Source organism: Nomia melanderi, chromosome 12, assembly GCF_051020985.1.
Source record: "Nomia melanderi isolate GNS246 chromosome 12, iyNomMela1, whole genome shotgun sequence".
NCBI classification, from domain to species: Eukaryota; Metazoa; Arthropoda; class Insecta; order Hymenoptera; family Halictidae; genus Nomia; species Nomia melanderi.
The window spans coordinates 11,794,600-11,815,120 of record NC_135010.1 but is presented as its reverse complement, the minus strand read 5'-3'; the positions used below and the strand labels follow the sequence as shown (position 1 = coordinate 11,815,120).

General features: G+C 47.0%; 3 protein-coding genes across 13 annotated transcripts; 1 reads left to right on the top strand and 2 right to left on the bottom strand.

Annotated features, from left to right (window-relative positions):
- Positions 1 to 10: 10 nt before the first annotated feature.
- Positions 11 to 14,209, bottom strand: LOC116431897 (hydroxysteroid dehydrogenase-like protein 1). Of its 3 annotated transcripts, none has more exons than XM_031987968.2 (5): positions 14,022 to 14,209; positions 2,015 to 2,175; positions 1,704 to 1,940; positions 983 to 1,326; positions 11 to 389 (listed from the first exon to the last, which is right to left on the bottom strand). In XM_031987968.2, the coding sequence occupies exons 2-5, from the start codon at positions 2,169 to 2,171 to the stop codon at positions 180 to 182; spliced, it is 948 nt and encodes a 315-aa protein (XP_031843828.1). In that variant the 5' UTR covers positions 2,172 to 2,175; positions 14,022 to 14,209; the 3' UTR covers positions 11 to 179. The 3 variants fall into 3 exon arrangements, with proteins under 3 accessions (XP_031843828.1, XP_031843830.1, XP_031843829.1); XM_031987970.2 differs by lacking the exon at positions 14,022 to 14,209 and adding an exon at positions 7,450 to 7,599; XM_031987969.2 differs by lacking the exon at positions 14,022 to 14,209 and adding an exon at positions 2,763 to 2,912.
- Positions 2,864 to 14,343, top strand: LOC116431896 (carbohydrate sulfotransferase 11). 7 transcript variants are annotated; one of them, XM_076372667.1, is made up of 6 exons: positions 2,868 to 3,010; positions 3,620 to 3,759; positions 7,293 to 7,684; positions 9,475 to 9,762; positions 10,169 to 10,404; positions 11,636 to 12,168. In XM_076372667.1, exons 3-6 carry the CDS (start codon positions 7,358 to 7,360, stop codon positions 11,799 to 11,801), a joined length of 1,017 nt encoding a protein of 338 aa, XP_076228782.1. In that variant the 5' UTR covers positions 2,868 to 3,010; positions 3,620 to 3,759; positions 7,293 to 7,357; the 3' UTR covers positions 11,802 to 12,168. The 7 variants fall into 7 exon arrangements, 6 of the variants coding, with proteins under 6 accessions (XP_076228781.1, XP_076228782.1, XP_031843826.2 ...); XR_004236028.2 differs by lacking the exons at positions 2,868 to 3,010; positions 3,620 to 3,759 and adding exons at positions 3,769 to 4,719; positions 14,197 to 14,343; XM_076372666.1 differs by lacking the exon at positions 3,620 to 3,759 and having other exon boundaries at positions 2,864 to 3,010.
- LOC116431907 (sodium channel protein Nach) lies at positions 14,021 to 20,409 on the bottom strand. 3 transcript variants are annotated; one of them, XM_076372671.1, is made up of 5 exons: positions 18,565 to 18,933; positions 17,899 to 18,129; positions 17,649 to 17,824; positions 17,183 to 17,286; positions 14,021 to 17,112 (listed from the first exon to the last, which is right to left on the bottom strand). In XM_076372671.1, the coding sequence occupies exons 2-5, from the start codon at positions 17,965 to 17,967 to the stop codon at positions 16,928 to 16,930; spliced, it is 534 nt and encodes a 177-aa protein (XP_076228786.1). In that variant the 5' UTR covers positions 17,968 to 18,129; positions 18,565 to 18,933; the 3' UTR covers positions 14,021 to 16,927. The 3 variants fall into 3 exon arrangements, 2 of the variants coding, with proteins under 2 accessions (XP_076228786.1, XP_076228787.1); XR_012999819.1 differs by lacking the exons at positions 14,021 to 17,112; positions 17,183 to 17,286; positions 17,649 to 17,824 and adding exons at positions 19,676 to 19,892; positions 19,961 to 20,409 and having other exon boundaries at positions 18,057 to 18,129; positions 18,565 to 19,366; XM_076372672.1 differs by lacking the exons at positions 14,021 to 17,112; positions 17,183 to 17,286; positions 17,649 to 17,824; positions 17,899 to 18,129; positions 18,565 to 18,933 and adding exons at positions 19,294 to 19,329; positions 19,676 to 19,892; positions 19,961 to 20,409.
- Between the last annotated feature and the right edge of the window lie 112 nt (positions 20,410 to 20,521).

Here is a 20,521-nt window from a genome sequence, read left to right as displayed (position 1 = left end):
GTATTCCCTGTTATTCTTTCCGTTCGAACATTCCCTTTATTGTCGTTTATTATTCTTTACATAAATTCTTCGGTAACATTCCTCTCTCACGCAACGGCGACGATTACAAAATGATAAAACTGTTAATCTACATTAAATTAATAACAACGAATTAAATTGAGGCGCGCGTGCGCGCTCGTTTAATTGTTTTTCTGTTGTTTCAAGTAATCCTTCCTAAGAATCTGAGCTACGAACAGCGCAACCTTCGTTCTGATTTGGACAGGTACGATCAGCGCGAGAATCATTTGGATACCGTGGCTCCAATAACCCGTACTCGTGTCCAGTTTCCCGAGGGTGTTGATCGCGTTTCTGGCATAAGTGGCGGCGTTAGGCACAAAAATATTGGAGACCTGTAACAATTACGAATTCCGACAACGCCTTTCGAAATCGTTGAATTTCAACACAGCGCGGCGCGTTTCACCGCGCACACTCGCAATGTTGCGTTCGCTTCGTTTTCATTTTATGCTACTCGGATTTCCTAACAGCGGTTAGTCGAACCCGAACCCCGCCCGTGCGAGCAATATTTATTCTAACGGTGCAATTCCCCCGTTTCATTTGCTATTTAAATCGTTTCTATCTCGTTCTCGAAATAAATTAACGCGTTAACCGCGATGGCGATGACCAGCGTTTCCCAATTGCTTTCGAACGACTAGAATTCCTTAAACGCCCGACGTCGAATAGAAATATTTTATAGCGTAAATATAATCATTTACTGTCGTCCAGTTGTTACCACTATTGTAATGTTAATAATAACTTATTATCACTGTAATATAATTTATCGTCTGGGTATTTACGTGATTATCCAGTGACAATACACAAGATTATCACACCGAACGATTGATAATCGTTTATTCATTTGCCACGAAAGAATCGATCTACGCGAAACGTTGAAGATTACCGTGGCAACCGTTAGTAATCATGCTATGTATGATCATCACGTTACCTGCAGCTTGTCGCTGAAAGCGTTCATCTTCGTGGTGACGAAGAACGGCGTCAGGTGTTGCACGGTTAAACCGAATCTCGAGTACTCGACTCTGAGGGCTTCCGACAGGCTTTTGATGTACACCTTCGTCGCGGCGTACACCGTCATCAAAGCCAACGGTTGTATCTCCGAGCCAGAGGAGATGTTCACGATCGCGCCTTTCCCGCGTTTCCGCATTTCGTCGATGACCAGTCGCGTCATCATCGTGGTGGCGCCGATGTTTATGTTGATGATGCTCCACAGATCGTCCTCCGGCACCTCGCTGAAGTACATCGGATACTCGTACATCTTGCCGACGTTGTTCACTGAAAATTACACGCCGGTCGCTAATGAGATGCTAATGTCAATACTCGTGCCACGACGGGCATCGGAATCTCTAAAACAAACGCTCGCTAGATTCTCCCATTCATACCGTTGCAGACCATCTAACTTAGGCTCTATGGACAGATTTCTAGAAGCAACAAGAGAACTACGCACTGATCGTTTACTATCGAAGTTGAACAATCACTGATCTAAGCTTTTGAAATTTCGATTCGATTGCAGCTTTTGATAGGCGTATGAACCTGGACAATACTCGTCGAAAGGTTAAGAACCGCACACCAGCCACTCGCAAATCCCTTGCACTCTCAACGACTCGAGCCCAATTGAAATTGCCGGCTTCCGGAAGCTCGAAGCGAATTACCCAAGATTCCGATGGGAATGTCCTCCAGCTGTCCCTTCAGCTTGTCGAAGACCTCTCTCCCTTTGGAGTAGTCCGCCACTATGATCTTCACCTCGATCTTCGGGTTGTCCTGCAGGATCTCGTCCCTGGTCTTCTCCAGCTTCTCCAACGTTCGGCTGATCAGCACCAGATTCACGTCTCTGGCGGCCAACTCTTTCGCGTACGCTTTGCCGATGCCGTCGGTAGACCCGGTGACCACTGCAATTTCACCGGCGATTTCAAGGGATCAATGAGAATCGGAACATCGGGATCATCGGTGATCGATTACTCACCGGCCCACTCGCCGAACTTCGTCTTCAGATCGACGGGACTCGAGTCCAGGATCGGCATGAAAATTTCCCGGAAAGCGGAAACAACTCGAATGACGTTAATCAGCAGCCAGAGAACGAGGAAGCCGATCAACAACCATAACGCTAATTGCAGCATCATTTTCCTTCAACAATAACAAAGATTCGTTTTCCTTAATCAGGTCGGCCCGCGAGTCGACTCGACGATATTCGCCGCGTTTTTGATCGATTTCGAGCAACGCGCTCGCTGTTATCCGAACAAACGACGGTAGACGGTCGAAGGTACTCGAGATTACAGGTGGATATTACCCTTGAACACGGAGGAAGTGTCTGATAAGCCACTGTCGGCTCACTTTTCGGTTAGTGAAATATTTCGACGGCAGGAAACGTTTGAGTACATTCGCGACCGACGCGAATCCACGTTTCTTCGAATACTTTCTTGCAAAACACTTGATTGCGACTTCTTTAACGGAAGGTTCTTCGTTTCGAACAACAGATCGTTGCAGGATTAACGTACTAGAACGATTTTCCTAATTTTTGTGCCTTTCACTAGCGGAGAGTATTAGAAGCGAGAAATCTGCCAATGGGGAACGCGTCGATCGACCGTTATTTATCGAAAGCTGCGATTCCTATGCAGCGCGGTTGAGTAATTCTTATCTGGGATAAATGGGGAACGCGGAATCGTATCGACACGCGATACGCTGTTCAAATACAGGCGAGACGCGAACGTTACCTAGATTCTTGAAAAGTTTCGGTGTCACTCGCGTAGTCGGTGATATGCGCGTTCGATGATCAAAGTTGCTCTACGCCGCGATACCGCATTATTCGCGACGAGCCGCGTTTTCTTGGTTCTACTCGGCAGCCTAGCGGCTTCCACGCTAGCTGGTCACTGGTTTTTCGTAGTAGGATGAGCAGTGAACGAAGGCCGAAGCAAGACTAAAGCTATGCACGGTTAGCGGACGGCACGGATGGTGATCGAAGGTAAGGCACTTTCTCTAGCAGTCGTGCAAGCTGTGAGGCAATCCGCGCCCGCTGATTCGGATGAGGACCTCCGTGCTGCGTAAATCGTGCAAAATGGCCTACGCCAATCTTGCCATCCGCGTTTCCTCGTTAATTGGACCCGAGCGGCTCGTTGTGCAAGACGCTTTCACGGGAGGCGATCATCGCTGATTCGCTCGATTAGAGATTCGCCACCTTTGGCGAGCGGTTCCCGATTAGAATTGTTAATCTAATCGTTGCACAAATTAATTTGCATGCGGGCTCGGCAGCCGACAGACGTGCCGCGACTCTGTATCGGAGAAGAGTCGAAGATAACATTGGCAAAACAAGGAATATTCTCGAAATAATTGCGCGACTCTTCGAATCAGTATGCGAACTTGTTGCTTCATGCTTTCAATAAAGATATCTATTCTGTTTACACCGTCGAATTGTATCCGCTTCGTTATCGGGGAAAACATCCTCGCCGGGGATGACGAATTTCGTGTAATAGGACGGTTAATCTCTCGGACCGGTTCCTCGGAGATCCCGGGAGATAATGCCTGTAGAAAATAAGGAGGAATTTTGTAATCTAAACAACGCGATTATATATAGATTGCCTGATTGCGAGAGTACGCTTGGAGACTATATACTCAGACACCGTGGTAATGAGATCGATCGTTTTCCTCGTTGCAAAAATAAGCACAACAGTGGAGTGTCGGTCGGTCGGTGTACAACGCTCGACTCGTGTTACGGTAAGTGGTTCTTTGAAAAGTGTCTCGATTCGTGTTAACAATTCTCCGTTGTCTCGCTCGCGTGGCGTGAGATTCCGACAATCGAGTGGTTCTTAATTCCCATGTTAAGAGAAGGCGCTTCGTCGGAAGACTACATCGTTATAACTTAGAAGCGACCACTTACCTCTACAACATTCACACCGATCTACCAATCCCCCTAATCCTAACAAAATAGAACATCGAATCGATCATCAGCGTCGGCAAGAAAGCAATTCATCAAAGATAAAACACAACTCTACTGGCGGAGAGAATCCCGCGTTTATTCAAGAACCGCGATACTCGAAAGATTCCATGAAACCCGTTGTTTCCGGTTTCCCTTGAGAATCACCACACGCCGAGGTCCCCTCCCCCGAGGATCCCCCGAGAAATTACCGGCTCGCGCGGGTTTCCTTGGAAATTCACGGGCGGAACACGAGGCGAGTCCGGATCCAGCCGAGCCGGCGAGTTTGAATTTTCTGCCGGAGCGGCTCAGGAGCGGGAACAGGTGGAGAAGGAAGATCGAGGCCTGCCCCTGCTGAAGAAACGAAGATGCAATGTCCGGTGGCGCGCGCAGCTTCTTTCACTTCTACAAACCGGCACCACGTTCCATTCTTATGTCAGAAGGTCCCCGAGACAAGGCAATAGCCGGACTGCCCATCGTTCCAGCGGCGCGGCCAGGCGTGTGCGTGTCCGGGGGATCTCTCGGAGGCTGGTTCAGTGAATCCTCGACAGCCGTCCTCTCCATTTTCGGCGCGTAGGACACCCGAGGCGAGAGGTTAGCTCGCCCAGCGTTCCCTTCGACCGCCGGCACCGTCGGTAGGACCTTCGGACCTTCCCAGCGCCGTCGACGCGAGTGAAACGCCGAAAACCGAGGGGTACCGTTGGCGGACCATGCCACGTAGATTTTGACAGTCCACGGTCCGACGTGTCGCTCGGCAACAGGTGAGTGACCACTCCACCGGGAGACGATACGAGGACAGTGGGACGCGATTTTGTTGGTCGGTGACCGTGTCCGGTGACACTGTTCTCCGCTCCGGTATCGGCGGGCCTCGTTCTTCTCTATTCGTCTATCGTCGCGCGCGGGTTGAAAGGGGTTCGGAAGGTGGGGGGCCGCGGAAGGTCAATTGTCCGACGAATTCCGATTGCATTGTGCAACGGACGGTAAATAGTTGATTGGCGACGATCGTGATTCAGTAGCGGCAACGTGCTCGCCGAATCGAATTCCCGGCGGTTGCCGTGGCATTCGTGGCACGCGTCGCTCGCGTCTGCACCGGATACGACGACCGAAAGGTTACCGGGGATTGCCGGATCCGTCCGGAGGAGTGCAACGGGGTACGCTAATGTGCCGTCGGTTGTTCATTCATTAGCGATCGAGCAAGGTCGACCACCGAGCAAGGAGCTCCACGGTCGATCGCGCGAGTCATTGATGGGCTCCGCTGCTTTTCGACGCCCGCCGGCCAACGGTCGCAAAAGTGTTTGAAATCCGTGCGTCTTCGTGCGAGCTGGGATATCCACCGTCGAATACGTTCATTTTCGTAAGTTTCCGGCGCCGTTCGCTCGCGATACTCGGAGAGTCGACGGTAAGAGGAGTTTGGCAACCAGTTTCGATCGGTCCGATGTTTGAACAAGCAACAAACGTTACGACACGCGTCGAGCGCGTTATACAAGAGTAAAACAAGCTGAGCGGACGTTATTGCAAAATACAACTTTCGCCGGGTAATTTTATCCTAACTCCGATTAACCGATCGGCGTATCTTATAATAACAAACATCGTACGCGACGCTCCTCCGCGAAACTGTCGGTTTCGCAACGCGCATTGTGATATCGGCTATCGGGGTTCAGCCGCGGTGACATTTTCTGCCGCGATATAAAGATTCCCCATTTTTTCCTCGTTTTGAAAGTGAAACGATGTCACGGCCCGAAAAGGTCGCGTCTTTCGAGGCGGTGCAGTTCCAGAGACGGTTCGATCGGTTGTATCGTTGACCTGAAAACGATGTGAATCAGGCGTCCGGCGCGCGGCTGTCGAGGGAAAACACTGCTCCACATATCCAGATGTGAAGCGTTCCGTGCGCTGCCCGTTCGGAATCCGTTTTACAGGAGTTTAATTTGCTGGGGATCGGAAGCTCAGCTGTCTTCGATCGATCGTTACGTTTAGACGGTGGATGTTTACGGGAAATAAATATTTTTGAATCTCAATAATCTTAATTACTTGAGGATGAAGGATATTTCTCTGTTTTATATTCTACACTTATATTTTACACGAGTGCAAATTTGATGTTTCATTTGATCCTTTTGTTTGATTCCAACGATCTTCGATTCGGTAATTGTTCGAAGTTTTCCCGCGATAACTAAGGATTCGTGTCGCCGAGACACGTAACCGGCTAACCCAGTTGACACCAATAAACGTTTAATTAAATAGACCTCCGTCGGTCTCCCGTGTTTCCTTGTCGATCGGAATCGATTTGCGCAGCTCTGTTTATGTTAATGTCAACGCGAAACGAAAGGTTTCCCAGTGAATGATCAATAAACGTCGATCAACCGGGGCTATCGCTTCGTTTTGTTCGCCGGGGACATAGACTCGACGATAGACGACTGTGAATCAAGGTCGGGTACATTTATCAAATATAAAAACTGTTTCCCGCGTTCGTGACTCGATAAACCGAAGCACCGTTCATGCATATTCCGCTGGACATGCAAATTAGCTGGACAGTTAGATGACTTAATCTCCATGACGCACGAACCGCTCTATCAATTACTGGCGTAGGCGAATTTGGCGCACGAAGGATCGCTCCGAATCGATTCTTTCTCGATTTGTCTTCATCGTAAACGATGGAGTCTATAGTTACTATCATTGAGGATCAATTTTCCGTAACAGATAGAGTCTAAACGTCTTAATTATATATTACACCACGTAAATTGCAAATCTCCGATTAAATTCATGATTATCATCGTTGAATCGTGGTAAAATTCCGAAGAACACAGGGAATATCTCAATTATAAAATATCAAGCAACGAAACTTTCAAATTCTCGATCAAATTTATAATTGTCATTGTTAAATCCTGGTCAATTTTCAAACACGACCTAGACCCAAATATATCAGTAACAAAATATTAAGTCACGTAGACCAAATAGAACTACAATCGCATTAAATCATAAATTCTTGATAAACTACTTCCAAATATCTCCATTACTCAATATTCTCCGCACTAACCAGAAACTGAGAAATTAAAATTCTTAATAATTGCTCCACTATCTTTCTTATATTTCATATATCCAAAATTCGGTTTGTTCGGTACGTCATCAAAAGAATCAATGTCCAAGTTTCCGTAAAAAATAATGTCACCCGAATTCTAGTGACGCGGCAGTCAAAGTCAAAGTATCCGTAAAGTATAGAAAAACAAAGTAAACATACCAACAACAAGAAAACAGAGTTTTCATGGCTACCGTCTAGAGATTTTAAGAAACTTAATTGTAAAACCCCGTGAATTTCTTTCATCCGCTTCCCTCGTTGCAGGAGCCGTTCACGAATAACTGTCCTCCGCCAAGAAAGTGATTCAATGTCCAGGGTGGGCAGGAGGGATGATGGCAGGATGCAGTGTTTGGGGTACAGTCCTGCTTGTCCTCGGCATATCAGTGTCTATTTCGAACGCGAACGCGGTAGGAGAGCATACCTTGACGAACGATGAGCGGAGGCGAATGTTCGAGGCGGAGAGCTTCATGTATTCCTGGACCGGGCCGAACGCTCTGGCGAGGTCCGCCCTCCTGGAACGGCAGGAGAGGGTGCAGTACAACTGCGAGGAGATTCTCGGCGACGCGGACGCGGCGAACGAGATCGCGGACCCGGAATCTTTCAGGAATATCCTCGTCGACGAGCAGCACGAGCTGCTTTATTGCTACGTGCCCAAGGTAAAAGCGCAATACACTGTCGAAGTTTCCACACGGTCGGTCGATTCGGGCAACCTGTGAAAACTGCGATGGGACCGATGCAATTAAACGCTTTACTACCTTAAAGTTCAGAAGTCAGCGGTTTTCTGCGAATGGGAGACGGGGGAAAGACGGAATCGCTTACCGGCAATATTGAATTGCGACAGCGCCGGTGAAGAATGCTTTTACTACGGTGGGAGTAAAGTCGAAGGTGTAGAAGGAATATTTTATTTGTATCAACGGTGTTTCCGTGTGCTGCGCGATTATTATGGAATCCTAAATTGATATACATTCGGATTATAGTGTACTTTCTAGAACATTCTTTTGGCGTGCATTACCTTCACGCATGTTTGGAATGCTCGATTTAGTAGATTCGTTTGATATGAATATTGACATATGAATATCAATGTTGAAATTAATTGGAACATTCCAATGATTTGAATATTTACTCGGAACATGCATAGTTGCAGTTCTCTATTTGTTCATCGTTTATAAATATATATATATTCTCTTGAAGGTAGATTAAGTAAGTGTTCGAACAATGGTAAACGAAACCAAGGTATCAACCCTTTGCACTCGAGAGATTCAGTCGTCACTTGATTTGTTACAAACTATGAAGTTGAATTAGTATTTTAACCCTTTGCACTCGAGAGGTGACTCAGTCACCATGATTCAATACAACAAAACTATAAAGTTGAATATTTAATGTTTCAAATTAAAGTTTGCATTGCTACGTGAAATATTTAAATAAAACACCTCTGTTAATTTATCTATGATTTATCGTGAAATTAGATTCGAACAATATGACCTATATCTCGTCAGAAAGTGTTGAATACTTCCATTGGAAAACTTTCGAGTGCAAAGGGTTAAATCAAACTTCGTGCTATAGGAAATACTTAACACATTGCGGACCACCTAATTTTCAGAAAACTGAATTGTGATGGCAATTTTCACTGAGATCAACTTATATCACTATACATAGAAAAACTCAGATATCATATTCTTATGTAATATATTTTAAATAGATAATCAATTCGAATTAAATTCTATATTTTTTTCAATGCTGTAGTAATTAGCGAAGTTGCATAGCTAAGTGTCTCTGTTCACTTAGCAACATATTGCCTTTTGTTCTGTTTATCTTTTCTTTTGTTATTCAGCAAGTCCTGAAGTGGGATTATTTGCAATTCATCAAATGTTCTTGTTTCCGCAGAACACAGTTTCCAATTAATTGAACGAGTTGAAGATAACGAAGGAGGTTGTAGTTCTCTTTAGATGGTCGCCTAAGTGTTAAAAAACCTTCGTTAATTCATCTACGAATTCTAATTAAGTCAGTTTCAAACAATGTCTATATCTCGCCGAAGAATGTCGAGTATCTCCAGTGCAAAAGTTTCGAGTGCAAAAAGGTTAATAACCGGCGTGCACAACATTTTATTCGAACGTGTCTGGTTATTCAAACCTCCAATCGATCCTTTTACTGAATGTTACCGTAGCCTGTGGAATATCACGTTAAAAATAATATTCAAATCACCTACAAGGTGCAGTTGGCCGGCTCGCGCGGCTGATATTCAATGAATCCTTGACAGATCTATTAACGTGCTCAGGCGAACACATAGTTCTAACTCGCGACCGCATGCGGTCGCCTTCGCGAACGGCTTTCCAGTTGATAATTAGATATCGTATTTCGCAACCCTGGACTCTGACACGAAATAAAAGGCCGGAGATATCTCGGTCCCTAGCGCGGCCGTTAAAGACTCATTGTGTTCGTTCCTAAGGTCGCCTGCACGAACTGGAAGCGCGTTCTGATGATCGCCACCGGAAAATGGCCGGGCAACGATCCCCTGGAAATTCCAGCCGACCAGGCCCACTCGCAGGGGACTTTCCAAAGGCTGAGCAACTACACACTGCCCGAGATCGAACGAATGTTAACGACTTACGATAAGTTGATAGTGGTCAGGCACCCGATGGAAAGGTTGCTGTCGGCCTACAGGAACAAGCTCGAGGCGAAACACGAGAAGAGCTCGATGTACTTTCAGTCGCGGTTCGGCAGGAAGATCATTAAGGTCAGCGGGTCACATTGTTTTTGATTTTAATCGTTCGCTTCCTGATGGCATCTTGAGACCATTCCAGTTTTCTTCCATCGGAAACGATGAGTTGCATATTGCGATAAATGTATCTTTGCGAAATGTTTCCTGAACAACCCTTTGCACTCGAGAGGTGACTTTCAGTAACCACTTGATTCGATAAGCGAAATGATAAAGTCTTGCATACAGTATTAAGCTTATAACGCGTCGATGCGTGAAGTGTTGAGATAGAATAGTTTTTTCCTTAACGCGCGTTTGCTTTCTCATTAGTCAGAGAATATCGTCTATGATCGGAATACGTTGAGAATATCTGGTGAAAAATTCCCGAGTGCAAAAGGTCGAGAGAGTGAATTGAATATCAGACGATGGGAAATTCTGTGAACAGAGGTACAGGCAGAACGCCACCGAGCATTCCCTGAAGAACGGCGACGACGTGACTTTCCCCGAGTTCGTCGAGTTCGTCACCGACGATTCCTCCAACGAAACTCGAAACGAGCACTGGAATCCGATCTACGAGCTGTGTCAGCCGTGCTTAGTTAATTATAATCTCGTTAGCAAGTACGAAAGTTTGGTGGAGGACGCGACGGAGGTTCTGGAACGCATGGGCGTCGAGTCTGTCAAGTGAGTCTCCGAAGTATCGTGGTTTGCGGTTTGAAGGTAGACGGAAATGGGAAGGAAACGTGCTGATTAATACTAAAACTACCGAGCATTTACGGTTGATATGTAATTTCAAGTAAAACTATTTATTTTCAAAATTGGAATATTCATTGCTTTGAAGATATCAATAATTGCGAGAAAAACCAGTTCTAGTGTTAACCCTTTGAACTCTGTAGGCTCCAATATTGCACCAGTTATGATATTAAATATTTGAATGAATCTTAAAGAAACTACCCTAAAATGATTCGATTTTCTACACATCCAAATTTAACAAGGAAAATAAAAGATCGAAGGAATGTTATAGCATTTCTAATTTTCGCTAGGAATCTGGAGTGCTAAGGGTTAAAAGTACAGTAGAACCTCGATTATCCTAATTCATCGTGCGACTAACAGGTCGAACGAATAGAGGTTCGAGAAGCAAATTCTTCGAAGCGTTTTCGCAATATTCGGTATATATTCTGTGGCATAATCTAACTCGCATAATCGAGTTCGCGGATGACTAAGAACGATTTAACAGTACTACCGAGCAATTAAACTGACAGTTTGAAATCCCTCTACGGGAACTTAGAGTGCAATTATCGAGAACTTCGATTGATTTATAATTCCGTATTGCTAAATCAATTGCAACATGAAGAAATCAGTTCCAGTAGTCTGCTGGTTTTACTGGTAAATCACGAAAAATTTCGTACCTTCAACACTAGAACTACGTACCAGTCAAAATGACACGTTTCGATTTCTTTGTTTAGCAATTGTTGATATCTCCGAAGCATTGAATATTCGAAATGATTTTGAGAATAAATAGTTTCATTTGAGTACTACAATGAATGTCTGAAGAAACTGAGAATAATCTGTTGTTACAGTTTCTATAGACATTGCATACTAATCGCATTAAATGCTCGGTAGTGTTAACTTAGGTGTAACGGCAAGCAATGCACCGTTAACCGATGAAAATTGATAACTGATAACTCCGACCGACCGCTGTAACTTCTTATCGCAGCATCAATACAAAAAGAAGTCATGAATCAGACTGTTGACCTGGTGTATCACTTATTACGAGTGCATAAATATTTATTTAATACGCGATATCACTGCTCTTTGCTATCTGCGACGGAGCGAGCGATAGATAGATAGAACATAGAAAAAAAAAGCGAATGATATTTCGTAGACGCGGATGTTTACTCGATCATTTCCGCAGTTTCCCAGGGAAGCCGGCGAACAGCGAGCCAACCTCGAAGAAGCTGGAAAAATACTACTCGACGCTGACGTACAAGCAACTCCGGAAGTTGGCCGATCTGTACAAACTAGACTTAAAGCTGTTCGACTACTCGCTGGAAGAAGTGCTCGGATTTTCCCTTGCATGACTCTCCGACTTCCTCGAACTTATCGATAATAAAATACGCTTCGACTAGCTAATGGACGCAATGATAATTAAGACAAACACGGTGTACATACACACGCGGCGCGCGCGCACACACGTAGCCTTAAGTATCTATGCGGCAGCGATATTTGTTTCGTGGTTACGCAACCGAACGTTACAGATAAGCGAACGTCCGCGACTCGTACACGAACATCCCCGTACTTATAGATATCCATTATCTAGCTGAGTCAGTAGGAAATCGTAGGATGATGCGAGCCGCGCGATCCTGCTCGTCAGTCGGCCTTATATCTCGTCCCCGCGATGTCTCCTCGAAACTCGAAACCGAAGCTTCGTGCAGCTTCGAAACTGGGGTTGGTGACTCTCGACACTTTTATCTAGATTTTACTTAGATTGTAGTTAGACTTACTTAGAAAATAACTTTAATAACGATAGTCGACTAATCGACAATCTTCTTTAACACTAACGCCCACGCTGAGGTTCGTTTTATCCATCCTCGCGGTTTATTCCATACAACGAGCGTCGAGAGTTTCGAATCACCGGCGGAGTGCGAAGTTTCTTAAAACTCGAAACGTCGTTGGGTTTCGGGCGAACCCGTCCCTATCGTTTCCCTTCGCCGCCGCTTCGTATTTTTAAAACGTGGGCGGCCACCGGTGCCAAGAATTCAAGCATCACAGAAACGGGTTTCTTTCGTGCCAATGGAAGCGCTTCCAGACTCCGGCTGTTTAATATTTATGTAGACCGATGCATACTTGTAATTTATGTACGCCGCGCCGCGCGCCGGACAATGTTGATCGCGTACACACGCCATATTCGCGTAAACCTGTGCAGCCAACTACCACGTACAAACCTTCCGTCTCGTGTTCTTCCGACGATCCTTGATTTACGCGTTAATCTATGCCACTTCGAGTTACCAGTCCGACGCTCCCCTTCCTCTCCGTTCTCATTAATTGTAACTACATCGCGACACGAATAAAGGAGAATATTTCACAGAATCCCTCGTACCGTTACCGGTCGATTTTAATAACCTCTAAATCAGCGATCGACCCGTTGCAGTCAATCCGCCCCGGCGATCGACGGTTCGAGTCGCGTTGAATATTCAGGAACAATCCGCTTTACGCACGATCGCGTAAGTTGATCTCCTTGGAAATCGCCGGGCACGGTTTTCTAAAAGTCAACCGGAGTGCGTTAAGAACCGATGATCGCCGATGAAGCTCGTTACGTAACGGCCGCGCCGATCGAAGTACATACATTGTCTATCGAGGATAATATTTGGTTTACGCGTTAAAATTAGACGCGGCCAGGCCTGGAAATGATGGACGAGGCAGACGGCCGAGGCATTAGTCGGGGAAGAACCATTCCGCGGTCTAATCAAACGCGAAACGCTCGCCGGGCCTGTCCCGACCAGAATAACCGGCGCATCAATCAAATCGAAGGACTTTTTCGATGCTCGATTTCTGCGTCTCCGTTCGCTCGGAGTAAACAACGAGCTGCGATTGAAAGGTGCGCGAGATAGCTTTCGCTATGTAGATCGATTGTTACTGTAATCTAGTCTCAAGTCAAACTTCAAACGACACCGGAACACTCGAGACGAAACACTACACGTTGTTTGGACGAGTCTCGAGGCACAGAGGCAAACGTCTCTTTCTCTGGTTCTGATTGTTTACGTGTAATTATACCGAAGAATAGCGAATTTGTTTCGGAAACGACGCGAGATGAAAGCCGAGCAATTAGATTATCCGTTGAACGGCGTTTCTGTCGTTTGATGTGCACGAGACGAGGGTGAAAATTGACACGGCGTCGTGCAAGAAATTCTCGTCGTCGGAATGAAATTCCAACGGTATCATTATATTTAGTCACGTGTAAAATATCGTGGCGCCGCACGTGAATTCCGTCACGGATTCAAAGGCGTCGCGTGGGCGTGATCAGGAGTATCTCCGTTTAAAAATAAGAGCCGATGCCTTTCGGCCCCTCGGCGGCGACATCGGCCGTCCCCTCTGTTGTTTTAGAATCAAATTAGCCCTCCGGCAACGGCAAGCCTCGTTTGCGCTTTATTAACCGTGACTATGTACACAGATGCGTTCTGCGTTTCACAAAAACCGCCCTCGACCCTCCGAGTGCTGCGGAGCCCGGATCAACCGGGTGTTTTTCGCGATTCGCGTCGATTATTCACGGATACAGTGATTCAGATTTTTAGATCACTCACCGAGATACACGTACAATCCAGTTTTGCAAGCGTGCTTCCAGGAATTTCTTCTAGAGTCTCGGTTTATCTGGATTGTCAATCTCTCGATTAAATTGGATGATTTACTGCGCCGCTGAAAGCTTAACTGAAACTACCAGATGGATCGAAATGACCGATCCCCGTTTCTTGTTTACAGTTATTGAAAAGCCGACCGACGCTCCTCCGAGCTGCTACAGACGCTGATTCAGCAATGCGCACACCGAGCTACGATGATTACTCTTATAGATTATACAGAAAACCGAATAAAGTCGATTCGATTAGTTCCAGTGTCAAGAGATGCAACACATATTCTTAGATCGTACACAACGGAATCTTCCGTCGAATCTACCTTCGCCGAAGAAAAACTACATGCAGCGCATACTTCTCCGAGTTGCAGGGTGATCGATGTCGCAGTTATTCTCAGCCTGCATTTTTCCCGGCCGGTTGTCGCGTTCCATGGAATATTTCGACGAGCCGCGCGATCCCCGGGGAAGGAGGCCGGAGCGAATGCACCGAAAGGCGGCGCGTCATCGAGTGTTTACCAGGTCCGCGGTGACCCTGAACCCGCGGCCGTCTCTTCGACAACGGGGATCCGCGGATCGTTCCGAAGCTTTTTCCATCGAAGCCGTAACCGACGTTCACCGGCGCTTAATATAACCCGAGGCGGCGGAACCTGTCGGTTTCGCATCAGCGAACGGTGGTGGGACCGTGGCCTACCAATCCTGGAGCAGAGGTTACAAGGGAAGGTGCAACGCGGTGTCTACGAAACGAGCCCGGGTGGGGGCCGAGACACGGGGTTCCTGGAGGAATCTCGGGATCATCGGTGGATCCTGCGTTGAGTGATCTAGTCGGAGATCGGACGCAAAGTGGCGCGGTTTGCTCCCTTCGAGCTGACTTGCTGTGGTAGCTGACTCGAGAGTCTGTCGCCGTACGCTTCCACGACAGCGTCTCCATTCGAAATTGACGGGAAACGGATCGGTTGGATACACGGAGGGATAGTCAACCGGCGAAGCATCCCCGACGTTGTTCCGTGAGTAGTGATCGCGATTTCGGTTGAGTCGTTGGTCGAGGGTGGACTTTCTTGGCTGATCGATGTACCTCTCTGCCGTTTCCAGTGCAGTACGGATCTCGAAGCCTGAAAGATGCCGCAGCCGGCCCACGAGACGAGGAACATCCTCACCACGTACTTCATCCTCATCCTGCTGCTGATCAGTCTCTGGTTACTGTACGCGGGATTGTTTTAACCGCAGCGTACATTCCTTGCGATGGTACGTTTCAGGGCTCAGTGATCTTGAGTTTCTACGGCGACGCTCGTTGTTTCGACGTCGTTCGCGAATTCTCGAATGTAATGTCGGCGGTGGTTTTCTCGTGGGAAGTCATTGAGTTCTTGTTGATTTCAGGAGTGAAGAGGCACGGAAGCAGCACGCGAACGTCCGGACGTCTTCCGCCACTCAGGACACACCTTGCGCCCCCATGTTTAACTCTGTCCGCGTTGATTGCACACTTTTATATTAAACGCTCTGCGAAATGAACGAGACTGGTGCACTGCATTTCGTTCCCTCACGATCCCGTGGATCGGACGCGGCTTGGAGAAACCGATTCTTGCGAGCAACTGGAAACGGTGGTACAATGGCTTCGAAATGGCTCATAGATCAAGTACTAACTTAAAATCCTACCGACTAAAAGTTCCGTGTTCGTCTCCGGTAGAATTCCGACTAGAAAGGTTACCATTTTTCGAGGATTCGTATCTCCAGCACCTTCGATTCACAGAACAATTCCAAAACAGTCCGGAACGTCAGTGCTAGAACGGCGAACCGAATTTCCAGCGAGATCCTTGGCAGCAACGAGAAGTTGGATCGAGCGGGCGCAGGATTAAAGGAGCCGCGGGATCTTTGAGAGTACACGAGTCACGCGATCGGAACATCTGTTGGAACGTTCTCGCGCAGAGGTGACGGGAGCGGCTGTCAAGCTGTCATAAACAGAGCGAAAAAACGCATGGAGCTGATTTGAGGCTCGGCGTCGGGGGAGGAGGGAGGGAAGAGGTATCCCTGGAGGATGGGAAGCGTTACAGGGTCGATCGCGCGCGGAACGCGTGGGCGGTCGTTCGAAAATAGACGAAGCTTCCAGCTCTTTTGACCGGTGTACCGCCGTAACGTTCCCGCGAGGATCTAAATCGATGTTTTCGACAGCACTCCCTAAAATAGACGTTATGAGGATCGCCTCTGTCCGACCATTGCCGTACCCAGTCGAAAAACCGGCACGTTCGTGTGCGGTCGTTGCGTAACGCTCCGCGGTGCCCATCCTGGATCGTGTTACCGATTTATTCGATTCCAAAACGCTCCGAATACCTCGCCGCTTATAAATAGACCGCGATAAAGAGCTCTGTTCCTCTGTTTCCCGCGGAACGATCGCGACGCAGCGGTCTCCGTTGGAAATCGAGTTACGACCTCCGACAGCGTTGCCAACCAGCGACTTCCGGTCGCGACGGGAACGAGGCGACCGCTCTCCGTATAGTCAGTACACCTTGTCCCCGGTGATCCGCGGTTTCTGCTCCGCCGTTTGTCAAAGGCCTCGTTGACAGCAGGCCCGAACATCAAAGCGGAAACGCGACGCGGTAAATATTTTTACGAGCGGCTCGGATGTAAACGGCTACGCGGCGTTCCAGTAATCGCTCGAAATAGATCTAATTGCTCCAGATTCTCGGCGGCCCTCGCCGTGCGCTGACCGCGTTACACAATAGATTGGCCGAACTCGCCCGCCGCTGGCCGGGTCGATCCGATTATCGGTGCCGGGGAAAATCGCGGACGCGTGTCGGGAGTTCGAGAAAAATGGGAGGGGAAAGTCGGCGGTCGGTGGCGAACGGGTTTCTGTATTGATCCGCCATCGATTTAATAAACGTTCCGTTGGCCGTTCCTGTGCTCGCGGCGGCTCGCTCGCGCCTGTTCGTCCTTGGCGGGTCCGAGCTTCCGGCGGGAATAGGCGGCGCGACAGAACAGGCTGATGAAATAGAGGATCTCCACCAGGCTGAGGAAGCTGCAGCCGAGGAACAGGCTGAAGATCCCTCCTATCGAGGCTGGAACGTGGGAAAGACGCTGAGGATTGGCACACGCGTGTAGCATTATGGTTTTTAGAGGGTTCTCTACCTAGAAGATAGACTTCGTCAGCTGCTGCCAAGGTTTCGGTCGTCGGGAACACTTGCGTCTGCATGAAGACTCTTAAGATGCTGTCGTTGTCCGTCATATTTTTACTGAAACACGATTCAAGTCCGTTGGAACCCAATTTGTCTCGACGTTTTGTAAGGCTATGCATGTACAAGATACGATGAAATAAAGATTCTTTTATCATCTAATGCTACCTTGTAACGTTCCGTGCGGGCCATTCAATTCGTTTATTTGTTATTCAACATATCTTCGAGAGTTTCCATTGCGAATAGACTTTCGATCGCACGCAAGAGGAATCAACTATCTACTTTTATCGAAAATGGTAATGAAGTTGTACGAGTGTTTATTTAGTTCTTTTACGTTTCCCGCGCGCAACGTGTTAAATGGCAGCGACGTGGTCTCTACAATCTGGTCGTCGGTTTTAATCAGAAATTGACCGTTTACTCACTAACTGATCGCAAGTTCCGGTTTAATCAATGGCACCGAGTTCGGGAAACCTTCGTAAATGACGTCCTCGCAGGGCGTTCGGCAGGAGCACGTCATGTTCGGCATGTCCACGTCCTTGATGATGCTGATCTTCTTCGAGTTGTCCTGGATACAGATCAGGCCGTCTATCTCGCACGGCTGAAATCGACGCTGTCAGTGTAAAAAAGAAATAAAACTCTCGTGCGCGGAGGGAAAGTGTTTCGAGTATTTACACGTAATTTATCATGGTGGCTGACCAGGTGATCGTAGATAAACGGCACGCATCCGCAGATCTCGATCATCGTCTTGATCCTGCACTCCGCGTAGCAGTTCAAGTATCTGTAGATTGGAAAGTACTCGAGGGTATTCGTGTTCTCCGAAATGCAAAGCGGGATGAATTCGTTCTTCTTGTTGCGATGGAACAGATCCACTGATTTCTTGTTGATCTCTGGAGTTATACCGATCTGCGCGCAAGTTTATGTTGTTCGTTCAATAGGTTGGACCTTATGCGACGTGACTGTTAACCCCTTGTTGTATGATAACGTGCCAGACTCGTGGCGAAGGCTTTCAATAGAGTTTGGCAAGCGTAAATATTACTAAATTCTTGTGAATTCAAATGAAATATAATTTTTCTGTTATTTTACACTCTACTACAAGTGTAAATATTACTAAATTTTTGTGAATTCAAATGAAATATAATTTTTCTGTTATTTTACACTCTACAAGTGTAAATATTACTAAATTCTTGTGAATTCAAATGAAATATTGTTCTTCTGTAATTTTATACTCTACTTTTCTCTTTTTTCTAATAAATGATTACCGAAAAAGTAGTCGTATCGATCACAGTTAATAAATAAGTCGCAGGACAAGGGGTTAAACAATGGAAATGCGATCGTTACCTGCAACTCGCGGTTCTGCTGCAAGGTGTACGTATTAACGTTCAGTCCTGGAAAGTCCAGGCTATGGTGGATAAACACCTGTCCACGACATGAAAGAAGGTGTTACTTTCTCAACGTCTTCGCGGGAGAACGTGCAAACGAACAGTTTAGAGGGGAATATCATTAAATCGAGTTTCATTCTGACTTTCTACGTCTAATTGGCACTAAAAGTATCGCTGCTTCGGCATACCCATGCGCCTTCGTTGCTCGAGATCGATTGATTCAAGGAAAGCAACTTGTGATCATTGTTGTTGGTGTTGACTAGCAGTTTCAGGCCGCTCCTGCGACCGTAGTTGAAAGATTGTAGGGGAACTGGTCCCGGTTGTTTCCTGAATGCCACGAGAACGAACGAATAACGATATTGTAAATACCAGATGATAAATTCGCGAATTGTCGAATGACTAAATGCTTCCTGGATACTTAACTTGCGAAAAAACACGTCAAACGTCGACCTACCATCAAATATAGGCAATTTAACCGAAAAAGCAATCTGAAATATACTTGCTTATCGCGGCCCACGTAATCTTCAAGGAGATAATTAAAAGAACAGCACAGCCCGTAAGACGTGTGCGAGATCGTGAAAGATTTGCTGCAATCGATACGTTCGCTGTCCCACCAACAAGAGAGGATGACGTCCTCGCAAGGCTTCAGGATCTTCAGAAAATCGGACACGCTCCATCGATTAGCGTCCAACAATTTCTTCAAATCTTTGATCTCCCCGTACTTCTGCACGGCGTATGGGAGCGTTATGAAATGGCCGTACCTGCAGCGAGCAGTCGCAATCGAAACGTTGTCGCTTATTAATTAATCGACTAGTTAACACTTTAAGCGCCGTGTCAGTTACCGATGACTGATGCTCTTGAATTACTTGAAGACAATCGATGTCTAATGAAAATGTTTAATAACGCGATTAACTTGATAATAATGCAAGGATTGCAATGCTAAATCGTGAATAATTCCTGCTTTTCTTTGCTACGGGAGAATAACTTTATGGGAGAACCTCCCAGATTTTCGTGGCGCTTAACGTGTTAAACTTGTCTGCGAATTTCGGTGACCATCGTCCAGCGCGTACTTCAGTAGAGTGAGTATAGTTTTCTTGGTCATGTTTTCAGGTATGAGGATGCCGTCCATGATCTTTATCAGCCTCTCCTCGGGAATCGGCGAGAACGGGCAAACAGTGACAGCCGGGAACGGCGCGGTGAAGATCGGAGTGTGGAACGATTCTATGTAGGTGGTGGTCGGATTTTCGTAGTAACGACTCAGAAATTGGGATACCATCATGGTTAAGCCTGAAACGTAGCGGTCGCTTGTATTAGATATTCGAGGATCACCGACGAAAGGATCGACGATCACTGACAAGCGAATCCCAAGACCATAGTGCAGACCCACAGGATCTTCCCGAACACTCCGACTTTCACGTCCGTTTTGCCGAAATACTGCAAACCGTGGATAGATGTGCTCTCGAAGAAGTCGGTCACGATGCCTCGGTTCGTTGGGATGTTATCCTTGTCGTTTAGCGTGTCATTAGCTTCTCTCGATTTGTCGACGACGTCGGTCATCCTGCCGAGCGGTCGTTTGAAGTCCTCGTTGCGATACTCGAACGCGTGGTACCTCGCAGGCAACATGTTCGACATGATCGCGTCGGAATCACTAATCTGTCGTTAATCGTAAATCGAACTTCAGCTTTTTCGAATTGCAACGAGGTTTACTTTCGAGTTTCTACGCGCGTACGCGATTCGAATCGATTCGCGCCGACTGGCGTCCGTCCGCGCGGAAAGTTGCGTTTTATCGGAGCCCGATGGGCGTCGCGTGCGCGGTTTCTCGTTGTAAATTATTCATCGGCTTCTCGAAAATTAATCACATCGCAGCGATGGTATCCGGGTCGCACGCGGAAGGGAGAGAATCGATTCGCCGCGGT